The 13,886-nt window shown below is 49.9% G+C and overlaps 1 protein-coding gene across 1 annotated transcript in view; it reads left to right on the top strand.

Moving 5' to 3' along the window:
- The window catches only part of MARCHF6 (membrane associated ring-CH-type finger 6), a 57,991-nt gene extending 52,140 nt beyond the window's left edge, over positions 1-5,851 (top strand). Inside the window, exons 16-17 of the mRNA XM_007955811.1 lie at positions 4,425-4,584; positions 5,761-5,851. Of these exons, the coding sequence (XP_007954002.1) occupies positions 4,425-4,584; positions 5,761-5,851 (251 nt within the window). The remainder of the gene's footprint in view (positions 1-4,424; positions 4,585-5,760) is intronic.
- The last annotated feature ends 8,035 nt before the right edge of the window (positions 5,852-13,886 follow it).

The raw sequence follows: 13,886 nt of genomic DNA, 5'->3' as shown, positions 1-13,886 counted from the left end.
GATGCTGCTTTTTGATCTGTTTGTAAGGATTTTTGTTTTCCTCCTATTGAGGTGAAATCCATATTGCAGACTGTAGTCATTAATCTTTACCAGTAAGTGCTTCAAGTCGTCTTCACTTTCAGCAAGGTTTTTGTCATCTGCATATCACAGGTTATTAATGAGTCATCCTCTAATCATGATGCCACATTCTTCTTCATATAGTCCAGCCTCTTGGATTATTTGCTCAGCATACAGATTGAATAAATATGGTGAAATGATACAACCCTGATGCACTCCCTTCCTGATTTTAACCCATGTAGTATCTCTTTATTCTGTTCGAACAACAGCCTCTTATTCCTATGTAGAGGTTCCTCATGAGTACAATTAATTGTTCTGGATTTCCATTCTTCTCAATGTTATCCATAATTTGTCATGATCCACACAGTCAAACGCTTACACACAAGTAAACATCTTTGCTTTCATCCAAGATCCATCTGACATCAGCAGTGATGTCCTTTGTTCCATGTCCTCTTCTGAATCCAGCTTTGCATTTCTGGAAGTTTTCTGTCAGTATACTACTGCAACTGTTTTTGAATTATCTTCAGCAAGATGTTACTTGCCCATGATATTAATGATACTGAGTAATTTCCAGATTTTGTGGGATCACCTTTCTTTGGAATGGGTACAAATACGGATCTTTTCCAGTCAGTTGGCCAGATAACTGTCTTCCAAATCTCTTGGCATAATGGAGTGAGTGCCTCCAGGGGGACATCTGTTTGTTGAAAAAACTCAATGGGTATTCCATCAATTCCTGGAGTCTTGTTCTTCGCCAATTCCTTCAGTGCAGCTTCAACTTCTTCCTTCAGTACAATTGATTCTTGATGATATACCATCTCCTGAAATGGATGAAGATCGACCAGTTCTTTTGGGTGTAGTGAGTGTGTGTATTCCTTCCATCTTCTTTTGTTGTTCCTGCATCATTCAGTATTTTGCCCAGAGAATCTTTCATTATGGCAATTTGAGGCTTGAATTTTTCCTTCAGTTCTTTTAATTTGAGAAATGCAACTATGTTCTTGCCTTTTGGCTTTCTAACTCCAGGTCTTTGCACATTTCTTTATAATAAATGACTTTGTCTTCTTGAGCTGCTCTTTGAAAAGGAAAATTTGGCCTTGGTGACAAAAATGATGCTGGAAATCACATGATAGAATTTTGCAAAACCAACAATTTATTCATTGCAAATACCTGTTTCCAACAACACAAATGGTGGCTGTACCCATGGGTTCACCAGGTGGAATACTCAGGAACAAGACTGACAACATCTGTAGCAAGAGGCAATGGAAAAGCTCGATATCTTCAGCCAAAACCAGACCAGGAGCTGATTGTGGAACAGACCATCAACTGGTCATATGCAAGTTCAACTTGAAGTTGAAGATGATTAAAACAAGTCCACGAAAGCCAAAATATCATCTTGTATATATCCCTCCTAAATTTAGAGACCATCTAAAGAGTAGATTTGATGCATTGAACACCAACGGCCGAAAACCAGAATTGTGGGATGACATCAAGAACATCATCCATGAAGAAAGCAAGAGGTCACTAAAAAGGCAAGAAAAGAAGAGAAGACCAAAATGGATGATAGAAGAGACTCTGAAACTTGCCCTTGAGTGGAGAGTAGCTAAAGCAAATGGAAGAAATGACAAGGTAAAAAAGCTGAACAGAAGATTTCAAAGAACAGCTCGAGAAGACAACGCCAATTACTATAATGAAATGTGCAAAGATCTGGAGTTAGAAAACCAAAAAGGAAGAGCATACTTGGCATTTCTTAAGCTGAAAGAATTGAGGGAAGAATTTAAGCCTTGAGTTGCAATATTGAAAGATTCTGTGGGCAAAATACTGAATGATGCAGTAAACATCAAAAGAAGATGGAAGGAATACACAGAGTCACTGTACCAAAAAGAACTGGTCAATCTTCCATTTCAGGAGGTGGCATATGATCAAGAACCAATGGTACTGAAGGAAGAAGAAGTCGAAGCTATGCTTGAGAGAATTGGTAAAGAACAAGGCTCCAGGAACTGACGGAATACCCACTGAGATGTTTCAACAAATGGATGCTGCACTGGAGGCACTCATTCGGCTATGCCAAGAGATTTGGGAAACAGCTACCTGGTCAACTGACTGGAAGAGATCCATATTTGTACCCATTCCAAAGAAAGGTGATCCCACAGAATATGGAAATTATTAAACACTATCATTAATATCGCACGTAAGTAAGATCTTACTGAATTTAAAAACGGTTGCAGCAGTATATTGACAGAGAACTTCCAGAGGTGCAAACTGGATTCAGAAGAGTACATGGAACAAGGGCTATCATAGCTGCTGTCAGATGGATCTTGGCTCAAAGCAGAGAATACCAGAAAGATGTTTACTTGTATTTTATTGAGTATGCAAAGGCATTTGATTGTGTAGATCCTAACAAATTGTGGATGACATTGAGAAGAATGGGAATTCTAGAACACTTGATTGTGCTCACGAGGAAACTACATTGACCAGCAGGCTGTTGTCTGAACAGAACAAGGGGACACTGCATGGTTTCAAATCAAGAAGGGAGTGTGTCAGGGTTGTATTCTTACCCCAAACTCATTCAATCTGTATGCCGAGCTAATAATCCAAGAAGCTGGACTATATGAAGAAGAACATAGCATCAAGATTAGAGGAAGAATCATTAACAACCTGCGACACGCTGGTGACACAGCTTTGCTTGCTGAAAGTGAAGATGATGGAGGCACTTACTGATGAAGATTGAAGAATACAGTCTGCGGTATGGATTACATCTCAACATAAAGGAAGCAAAAATCCTCACAACTGGACCTTATAAGTAGCATCACGATAAATGGAGAAAAGATTGAAGTTGTCAAGGACTTCACATTGCTAGGTTCTATAATCAACGCCAATGGAAGAAGCAGTCAGGACATCAGACAACGTATAGCCCTGGGCAAGTCAGCTGCAAAAGACCTCTTTCAAGTGATGAGAAGCAAGGATGTCTCCTTGGGGACTAAGGTGCGCCTGACACAAGCCATGGTGTTTTCAGTCGCCTCGTATGCATGTGAGAGCTGTACAGTGAATAAGGAAGAACGAAGAAGAGTTGGTGCTTTTCAGTTGTGGTGCTGGCAAAGAATGCTGAAAGTACCATGGACTGGCAGAAGAACTAACAATCTGTCCTCGACGAAATGCAGCCGGAATGCTCCTTGAAAGTGAGAATGGCCAGACTTCGTCTCACTTTTGTCATGTTGTCAGAAGGGACCATTCCCTGGAAAAGGATGTCATGCTTGGTAAAGTGGAGGGTCGATGAAAGAGGGGGAGGCCCTCAATGAGATGGATTGACACAGTGGCTGCGACGATGGGCTCAAGTATAGCAAGGATCATGGAGCTGGCGTGGGACTAGGCAGTGTTTCATTGTGCTGTGCATGGGGTCACTATGAGTCAGAAATGACGGCACCTAACAACAACAACATACTGTTCATAGACGTGTATGTGGAAATCCCATGCCCAGTACTATGTATGTACATGAACTCCCTCATCCACTTTGCAAACAGTCCCTATTACATATATGTGTGTGCACGTACTGTTCACAGATGTGTAGGTGGAAATACCATGCCCCGTACTATATGTGTACATGGGTGTCCTGCCGTACAAGCTCCCTCATCCACTTTGCAAACACACTCACTTGTGTCCCTGCTCATAAATGATCATCTGTCACTCCTCTTGTTGCGGACACCCAAACCATGTCACCTTTATATTATGGAAACTTGCCATCGTGATCTCTGTTGAAATGCTTTTGGGTGAGGAAAGACAGTGGGAGGGGTCTGAATTTGTCTGCTCCTTATCGGATGTGTGAGGCGCCCCAAGGGGCGGGTGTTGTAAATAGTGAACATGTTTGGCAGTTCATGGGAAGGATGGAGGTCAAATCCACCCCGAAAGGCCTGGGAAGAGAGGCCTGGTGACCTTCTGACCACTGTCTGGAGCCCAGTTCGGCTGTGAGACACTTGGCAGCAGTCACTCACCATGCTCCAGTCTCATTGGACCCTGGGATGAGTTTTTTAGGTGCCGTGAGCCCCCTGGAGAGAGGGGGGAAGGCAGCCATGGTGGTGAGGATTTGGCCCTCAGTCTGGCTTTTAAGGAGCAGAGCCAAATCAGCCCCCAAGCATGACCCCCACACGTACTGCCACCCGGGTCTGGGCACTCACAGGTCAGATTCAGCCCTGAAAAATCAAAAGCACCAAGTAGGGAGGGTCGACCTTTAGGCAAGAGCTTCATCGGCGCACCTTTGCTTTGAGCCGCGTCCCTGCTGCCGTGTGTTGGGAGGGACCCCGTTTTGAGGAGGACGGGGTCCTGGACTGTGCGGGGCCTCCCTCAGGGCAGCGTGCCTCTCTGGGCTGCCCCCTGAGCTGAGCGCCCCCTGGTGTCCACAGGTGTGACTGCGGAAATGCAGAACCTGGTGCAGCGGCGAATCTACCCGTTCCTGCTGATGGTCGTCGTCCTGATGGGCATCCTGTCCTTCCAGGTCCGCCAGTTCCGGCGCCTCTACGAGCACATCAAGAATGACAAGTAAGGGCTCCGGAGACGCTGAGCTACCAGAGGGTCGTGGTGGTGACCCAGGGGCCGGTGGGCCCCCGAGGGCCAGTGTATCATTTCCAACACCTACGAAACCCTCCTTGTTTAAAGAGCTGTGTGAGGTTGTTCAGGGAGCAGGGGGTGGGGCACGGCCAGCCTTAGGGCCAGTGGGCCAGACGCAGATGAAAGACCAGCAGGCGGACTGGTCCAGGAGTGGGGGGCTCCTAGGCCCAAACATTAGACACGTGCACACAGAAAACTGGCCACTGCAACGTGGTAGAAATGCACTCTGGGTCCTTTCCTCGGTGGTGAGGAAACTGAGCCCCATATACCCCTCCACCACCACACTGCACAGCTCGCTCCCACTCCTCCATGCCCAAGCACACAGCTCTCTCACCCCATCACCACCGACCTTGTGGGGCACTCCCAGCAGCACCCCATACCAGGTCCTGTGCCACCAGCTTGGGACTCTTAGGTCCTTGCAGAGGGTTTCTCCAGGGTCACTCGTCCCCTAGCGGCTACCACTGCCTCCACCTCCCTACACGCTACATCTGATGTCCACATGCTGCCCAAACAGCCCCGCCTCTCCCCGCACTGTGACCCCCCGCTGTTACAGCATACAGCCACCCACCTGCCTGCACACCCTCACCTTTCCTTGTACCGTGACCTTCCCCCGCTGCAGCACACAGCTGCCCACCCTCACCTCGCTGCATCGTGAACCCCCTCTATCAGCACACAGCCACCCGCACGCCCTCACCTCACTGTGCCACATGCACACCTGTACACGTGTACCCTGGGCGGCCTTTTTGAGGTCAGGAACCCTCGCACCAGCTTTCCATGCATCTCATTCGTTTTGGGCACGCCATCTGCTCGCCTCTTCTGCTAATCCTGCTTGCAGGTGGCGTCCCAGGTCATGACATGGGAACCACAGTAGGTGAGCCCACACGTCTCTTAGCATCTGAGCTGGAAGGACCCCCAGCTTTCGGAGAGAGGCCTGCTCCCTCGCTCTGTGCGTGTTCAGGGCACTGCGTGGTGGCCTGTGCTGTTCGTCCTGGAGTCCACCTCCACTTCTCCCCCGCCCAGTGAGGCTGTGGGGAGGGAGAGGCCAAGTGAGGCTCTTGGAGGAAGGGGTTCCTCTCGGTGCAGCTTGCTAACCCCCAGTCTCCCCAGGTACCTTGTGGGGCAGCGCCTGGTGAACTACGAGCGCAAGTCGGGCAAGCCAGGCAGTTCGCCGCCGCCGCCGCCGCTGTCCCAGGAGTAAAGTGCTGCGTGGAGTCCCGCCCCTGCCTCTCAGTGCCCTTCTGCGGGCTCTCCATGGAGACCCTGCAATCTCAGTTCTGCGTGTTTGACGTGTGCTCTGAGCACCAGGAGCAGCATCCCGCCTCGCCTCCTCACGCCCAGCCTCGGATGCCGCTGCTGCCGCGGTCTGTAAATGTGTATATAGACGCTCCTGATGCTGGAGGCCGCGTGCCGCACGTCCAAACAGTGTATATTAATTTATTAAATCTGGTTGTCACTTTACATGGACCTGCTGTGATCTTGACAGGACTGTGCCAAGCACCGTGAGGAGCAGGAGCCGCGAGCCCGCAGAGCCCGCCCCCCCGTGCGTGCGTGCGTCCGGCTCCGGAGGCCCCCGCAGGGCCTGCGGCGTCTCTGAGGGGCAGGCGGCCCTGTGCTTCCCCGTCAGTCGTTCGGGAGTTGTTCTGTGGAACACCAAAGTCGTATGTTTTCTACTGCCTGGTTTCTCATGTGTCTTTTTGTGATACTGTGCTAGGTGAGGAGTTATTTTTCATTTTGATAATTTAATAATTTCTGGTGATCAGTGTTGGGAGTAGGGCTTCCTGTGCTTGTTAGGATGTGTCTACACTTAGGAGGAAAGGAAAGTCCAGACGGAGCCTCTCTACCTATTCCCCCCACCCCAAGCTCCCTCGCTTCCTCTGGCGGTAGGGTCACGGAGCGCCAGCTGGTGTTGCCGTCTGCTCCTGAGGCCGGAGTCAGTGTGTCAGTGAGCACTGTGGAGACCCCTCGATGCCGGGCTGCTGGCTGTGTGTCACCTCGTGAGCACGGGGGCCACGCTGCCCCCAGTTCAGGCTGCAGCTTTCCTTCACGGAGCACGGCTTCAGAGAAGACCAGCTGGACTGCACTTGTGCAGAAGGAAGCTGGCAGAGCCGTGCTGATCACCTCAGTACCTGGGCACACGCATGGGCTGGGGGCTCTTAGAGCCCCAGCTCGACGTCGGGAGCAGGGCGCGTGGTACGCTGTAAGCCACATCTGCTTCTAGATGGTGACTTAGCCATTTCCGGAGGACGTGAGGCTCACGAGGTTACAGAAGTCGGAGTCTCTGTACAGTATTAAGCCCCTGACTAGAGTCTGCGGGTTTCATAGGACAGCTCAGTGTACAGCAGCCGTGTGACAGCAGGTGTTCAGTGAGAGTTCACCCGACAGGTGACAGTTGAGGTGTCCCTTTAGCACCACTCTTCCCCATGCACTGAGCAGTCCTTTACTGTGAATCTCAAACCCTCGGTGTGAATCAGGAAGCCGGTACGTGACTCGGCCACATGAGCACGGTCGGCCTCCCTCCTGGAATAACTGAGGCGCGTGTGCAGGGAGCCACCTGTCCTCGTGTGAGAGGAGTTCTCATGGGAGAAGCTGTGTAGGGAATTGGGCACAGTGTGAGTCCGTTGGGTCTCTGTTAATTTCTCATCCAGTCTGTAGGTCTCCATCTGCAGCCATTAGTTCCCATTGTCTCTTCCAGCAGCGAAGGCTCTAAGCAGCCGCCACAAACCGTTAGAGGTGCCTGGTCTGCAGGCCCGCAGTGATCCTTAGGCGGGCACTGTGGAGAAGCCCGGGTGACCGGACAGTGACCCCCAGCCCATGCCTCAGTGGGGGCACTGACCGTCCGTGGGAGCTAGGCTCAGTGCTGTGGTTTGAGGAGGAGGCACCCACTGGGGTGAGGCCGACCTGGACAGCACCCGGTCCTGGTACTGACCCCACCCTCCTTGGTCCTCAGCCTGTGGTTCAGAGTCCTGGTGCTGCCGCCTGCCTTGTGGACCTCCCATCGCAGTGCCAGCTCCACTGTCACACGCCTAGACGTCGCCCATCTGCTGAGTCCTCACTGTGGCATGTGTGGGGGACAGATCAGCTTGGGGGTCACCTCTCTGTGAGCAGCCCAACGCTTGTAGCAGGAGGCATGCAGTTGTTGGCGGTTAGCGAACTGTTTGATTTTAAGCTGTGGGCGCTGACAGTGGAGGTGGGCACTGCAGATAGTGCCAGCGTGAGGTGTGCGTGCAGCCGGCCCCTGGGGCTTGGGGGCCACAGCAGGCATCTCGGTGCGTGTGTGAGCACTAGTGGGCCCATGGCCTCTGCAGCACTTGGTGCTTTGGGCCTGTTCAGGTAGCAGTCAGCTTCCCTCAGACAACCCATCTCAGATGTGTCCTGTGTTGGCAAATGTCGCTGTTAAGGGTCATTCTTCAATGTGAGTTGAATTGATGACTATCTGAAACAAGAGAAACACTGGCATTTCTGCGTTATGTGCTTGCAAGTGCTTGTCATACACACACGTTACACACGTGCGTGCTCATGTGGGCGCAAGGATGTGGGCCTACAGAAGGAACGCAGGCAGTTTTTAAAACTCCACAAGGGAGCTGCTTCCTCTTGTGGTCTGGGTTGAGTATTTTAAGCTCTCTACTCACTGTGATAAGCTTCTTACGTTGTGAAATTGTGTTAACACTGTCATGAGCGGGCAGATGGCGGTGACAGCTCGAGGCCCTGCCACACCTGCTCTCGGGGTTTCCCTCTGCTCTGCCGCCACAGCCGTGCCGCAGGGGTTCCCGGAAGGACCCCTGGAGCCTGACAACCACGACATGAGGCTGCGGCAGCATGTGTTTCCAGCCCTCTGTCCTGTGTGTGGCTTCCATCTGAGAGGAAGGTCCACCTGGGAGCCCAGGAGGTGGCAGGCCTGGACGGACATGGGACATTCAGACCCCAGTTTTCTATAACACACGCCCTGGCAGTCTCAGGCCGTCTTACGTGCACACGTTCTCAAATGCCCCTTTTTATGTGGTCGTTCGTTGCCTTCTGAGTTGAGAGAACAAAATGGAATAAAGTGAATGTTAGTTGTAGCTGAGTCGTTCTGGTTTGTCTCCCACTTTATTTCAGAAACGACAGCACAGGTGGGAACCCAGATGTGTGTGGATATTCACCTGAGAAAGAGTCGCCGCAGGGGGCTGAGGGAGCTTGCTGTGCGCCGTGCGCCTGGGCCACCCTGTGCGCCGGTGCCTGCCTCCTGCGCCGTCCCCTCGGCCCGCATCCACTCCTGGCGTCCCTCTGTGCCCCGTCACCTCATGCTTCTGTACCTGCATCCCGCTGCCTTTAACTCACTGCTTCTGCACGTTTGTTTCGGCCTGGAGCCTTGGTGCCCTGGACGGAGGGAGGGTGGCGCTCCGTTGTCCCTTCTCTGCTCTTTGTGCAGCGTGACCATTCCCACAGATGCACAGGGGGCACGGAGCAGAAGCGGGTCCAGAAGTCGGCCCACTGGACTGACGGCTGGTCTCCTTCCTCCTCCATTTCTGCTGTTTGGGGCAAACGCCCGCCACACCCGTTGCCCTCTCCTGCTCTCAGGTCTGCCCCCTGCCCCCACCCTCCTGTGGGTTCAACCTGAGAGGCCACGGTGGCCCCTGCCAGCCCTGTGGGATGCCTCTGTGACTCGGCTGCTGTGCCCCTGTGATGTTCCCCCAGCTGCCCGACCATACCCCTGCTCATCCCCATCCTTTATACACGGTGCTCAGCTGAGACCACTGCCCCCACACACACCAAATCCCACCTTGTCACAACTGCAGACATTGGTGCAGCGCCCACGGGTGCTGCCTTAATGCCCTGAACCTGGTGCTCCCTAACTCCCTTTTCCCCAATCAGCAGGCGGCTGGATCAGAGTCGCTGCGTCCAGAATGTTGGGGACATCCAACATTTTCTCACACCCCACCTCTTTCATCAGCAGCTTTTCATCTTCAGCATAAATCAGACTCTGGCTCTTTGACGCCCACCCGAGCCACTGGCATCTCTCCTGCTCCCACTGCTTGGTGTTTCCTTCTGTCCCTGTGCTGGGTGCGGAGTGTCAGCTGCAGCCTCAGCCCAACGATGGTACCCAGTGCACCTGCGCTCAAAGCCGCACCCACACCACCTCTTCCTTCTGACTGCAGTGCCCGGTTCGCTGGGCGCCAGCCATAGGTCAGGCCTCAGGGTCTTGGCGCCTGCTGCTCGGTGTGCCCTCAAGACACTCCTCCTGGACTTCCAGTAAGATGGAGGAATAGGCAGACAGGCGACACAGACCCTTCTCAACAAAGAAAACAAAAACCAATTGACAGATATACAGAAGATAATCCTGGAACCTTGAGCTTTGAAAGGAACTATACAGAAGTGGATTAGGCACCAACTACCGGAAAAACCTGACCGAAAACAGTACAGACACGGTTGGAGCTGCGGACTGTCGGCTACTCTGACGAGGCCAATAATCTAAATATTTCCAGGTGGTGTTGGGACCTGAGAATTGACCTAAGGATCAGTCCTGGTCACCAAGGGTTGCTGGGACAACCGCTCTGGTGGCCTATGACTAGGAAGGGAAACAGCAAGGAGGGAGACAACCTGAGCTGTAGACTTTCTGCTGTCTGGACGGTGCAGCCATTTTGATTGTTCACACGTGGCAGCCATTCTGGATATTTAAAGTGACTGAGGGCGCAGCCATTTTGAATGTCTACAAGTGGCAACCATTTTGGACTTTAAAGTGATAGCATTCTCATTCAGGTTCCAAGTAGCTAAGAACAGGTTCTGTTTGCCAGAGTCAGCAAGGACATATGAGAGGCTGACAAAGGAAAGGAGATAGGTGGTGAGTGTATAAGTGCTGTCAACTATTGAATAGAGGAGTACAGCACAGTCCCTGCCTGTACAGAAAACATACAAAGAAAGAACACAAAAATTGTGAGCAAGTCCCTCCAACATATAATCACCAATTAAATATAAACACAAAAATGCCACAATGCCTCGGAGACAGCAGAGCATCACAGTCCACACAAAGAAGCAAGATAAAGCAGGAGAGATAAGTGACCAGGATACAGACCCAATACACATCCCTGAGGAAGACACAGCATTGGGACTCCCTGATAAGAAATTCAAAACAATTATATTTAGGTATCTTCAAAGGATTGAGAGACAGATCGAGGAAAACACAGACAAAACCCTAGAAGAATTTTGAAAGAAAATACAATGACAAAATACATGAATTTTGGAAGAAAATACAATAACAAAATGACAAATGAAAAATTAGAAATGATTCTAAATCAACAGATAGAAATCCAGAAAATTAACAGTAAATTGTCAGAAATAGATAACACATTGAAAGGGCAAAGGAGTAGAATTGGTGCAATGGAAGACAGAATTAATGAGATTGAAGACAAATACCCGAATACTTCTTTGGAAAGGGATCAATCAGAAAAAAGATCAAAATAAAGCCTAAGGTTCATGTGGGATACCATCGAAAGGAATAACTTACGTGTCATTGGAATTCCAGAACAGGAAGAGAATAATAAAACCACAGAGAAAATTGTCCAAGATTTGTTGGAGGAGAACTTCCCTGATAGGATGAAAGATGAGGCTATATCCATTCAGGAAGTCCAACGAACCCCAAACAGGATAGACCCAAAAGAAAAACACCAAGACGTACCATCATCAAACTCACCAAAACCAAAGACAAAAAAAGAATCATGAGAGCAGCATGGGAAAAATGAAAAGTTACCTACAAGGAGCAACCAATAAGACTAAGCTCAGAAGTCTTGACAGAAACCATGCAGGCGAGAAGACAGTAGGATGGTATATATAAAAGACTGAAAGAGAAAGATTTTCAACCAAGAATTACATACCCAGCAAAACTGTCCCTCAAATATGATGGTGAAATTAAGAGATTTCCAGATAAGCAGAAACTAAGGGAATTTGTTAAAACCAGACCAACCTTACAAGAGATGCTAAAGGGAGCCCTTTGGACAGAGAAGCAACAACAGCCAACAACAACTGACCATTAACACACATGATGATACAACCCAGAAACCAACCCAGCTATGGAAGTATCCAAAGTAAATAAGCCTACAAGATTGTAAACAGGGAACCAGAGAAACCAACCGACAAATGAGGACAACTACAAACCAAAAAGAGGGAAAAAACTGTCGTTACAGAACTTCTAAATGGTAGGGAAGTCAAGACAACTACAAGGTAGAACAGACTATTCGACACTTGGGAAGAAAACTATAAATCACAGGGTAACCTCAAAGAAAAATGGTAAACCTTCACATCAAAATAAAAAAGAGAACCAGCTAAATATTCAGGAAATACTAAAGCAATAGTAATGAAGGAAGTGATAACATGATTCATAAAACGAGCTCAGCATAGAAAATTATATGGAACAAATAAATCAACACAATGAAAAGGCACATGGCAAAAATGACAGCAACAAATTCATATTTGCTGATAATTACATATCTGGCAAGGGACTTACCTCTAAGATTGATGGAAAACTCCAATGCCTCAACACCAAAGCAATTAACAATTCAATTGGAAAATGAACAGAAGACATGAGTAGACACTTCACCAAAGAGGATATTCAGGTGGTCAGCTAATACATGGAAAGATGCTCACAATCATTGGCCATCATAGAGATGTAAATCAAAACAATGAGATACCATCTCACCCCAGCACTGATGGCAAGGTTCAACGAGACAGAAAATAACAAATGCTGACAGGGATGTGGAGAGATTGGGACTCTCATACACTGCTCGTGTGACTATGAAGTGACACAACCACTGTGGAAAGCAATATGGCGATTCCTTAGAAAGTTGGAATTGGAGATACCATTTGACCCAGCAATCCCATTACCAGGTATATATCCTAGGGAGGTGAGAGCCAGGATAGGAACAGATACATGCACGCTCATGTTCATCACAGCACGATTTACAATAGCAAAAAGATGGAAACAACCTACATGCCCACCAGCAGAAGAGTGAATGACGGAAGGTTTATATATGGAGGGAAACTTTCTTGGTTGGTTGCCAGGGATGGGAGGGGATGGGAGGGAACACTGCAAAAAAAAAAGTCACTTTAGTTTTGCATATTTCACTACATAAATTATATTTCAATAAAATGGCATTAAAAAAAAAAACAGATGCCCCTCCCGCAGCCCTGCTCCCTTCGCTTCCTGAGCCCAGGGCCCCTGGGCGTCCGCCTCCCCTCCTGCCGAGCTGCCTTCACAGGAGCATCAGCTTCAGAGGTTGATTGTTTTACGTTGCTCGCGTTGCTTCTGTATCCCCAGCACGTATGTGGCACTTAGGTATGGCTGTCACCAGCTGCCTTCTCAGCGCATCGCCATGTAGGGCTTGAGTGGTACTGAGCTGCTGGAAGCCATGCTGCCAAGGAGTCCAGTACTGGCAGGGTCACCCACGTGGACACACGTGAGCAGAGTTTCCCGACTACGTGTAACCATGGTGGCGGCAGCTTTGGGCCTCCTCTGACTTCATGAGGGGGAGGCACACTCAGCCTACAGTTCGGCCATCAGGATGTTCTCTTCACAACATGCCCGCAGGCACACCTCTCTGGCCCTCGGCCTTGACGCTACAGTCCCTTGGCTTCTCCCCTGCTTGGACTTGAGCTAAGGTTCCATCAGTAACCTGACCTCCGTACGCCACCACTCTGACTGCTGGGCCAGTGACGTCTGGGTTTCCTGGAACCCGTGTCCGTCAAGAGCCTGTATCCAGTACTGCCCCCCACCCCCAGCCAGAGTCGAGTATTTCCTTTCTCCCTGGGACCAGTCACTCTCGTGAAACATTGTAGACGCCCCTCTTCCCACTCAGTGCCTTCACTTGACGACGTCACACATCATCTGAGGTTGGGGGTTCAGTCAGCACTATGATTCAGCCACTGTGCCGGTAAGACTCCGGGTTTGGTTTTTGGCGATACCAGCTGTTACTGCGAGAAATGAGGCTGGCTCTCGGGGCACAAGGGCAACTTTCAGGTCTTTTAGGCAGCTCTGAAGCTGACTCGGGAGCCCTGGGCTCCTCTCCTTCTCTCGCCCCTTTGTCTGGTGAAAGCAGGGCCGACTCCCTGTTCTCATTCGACAGCAGCGGCAGCAGTTAGAGTCACCCAAAGCATTGTTTCTCGAGTTCCCTAGTGGTGGTATTTACATATTTCTGCCACGTCCTGCCATGGATTAGCAGTGCAATTGAGGTATTTCGGTCTAGCCAGCCTCGAGAACCAGCTCA

This window comes from Orycteropus afer, unplaced genomic scaffold (assembly GCF_000298275.1).
Source record: "Orycteropus afer afer isolate SDZICR_OR568_19922 unplaced genomic scaffold, OryAfe1.0 scaffold00541, whole genome shotgun sequence".
Lineage (NCBI taxonomy): Eukaryota > Metazoa > Chordata > Mammalia > Tubulidentata > Orycteropodidae > Orycteropus > Orycteropus afer.
The sequence above is the reverse complement of the archived record's forward strand: the minus strand, read 5'-3'. Positions and strand labels throughout refer to the sequence as shown.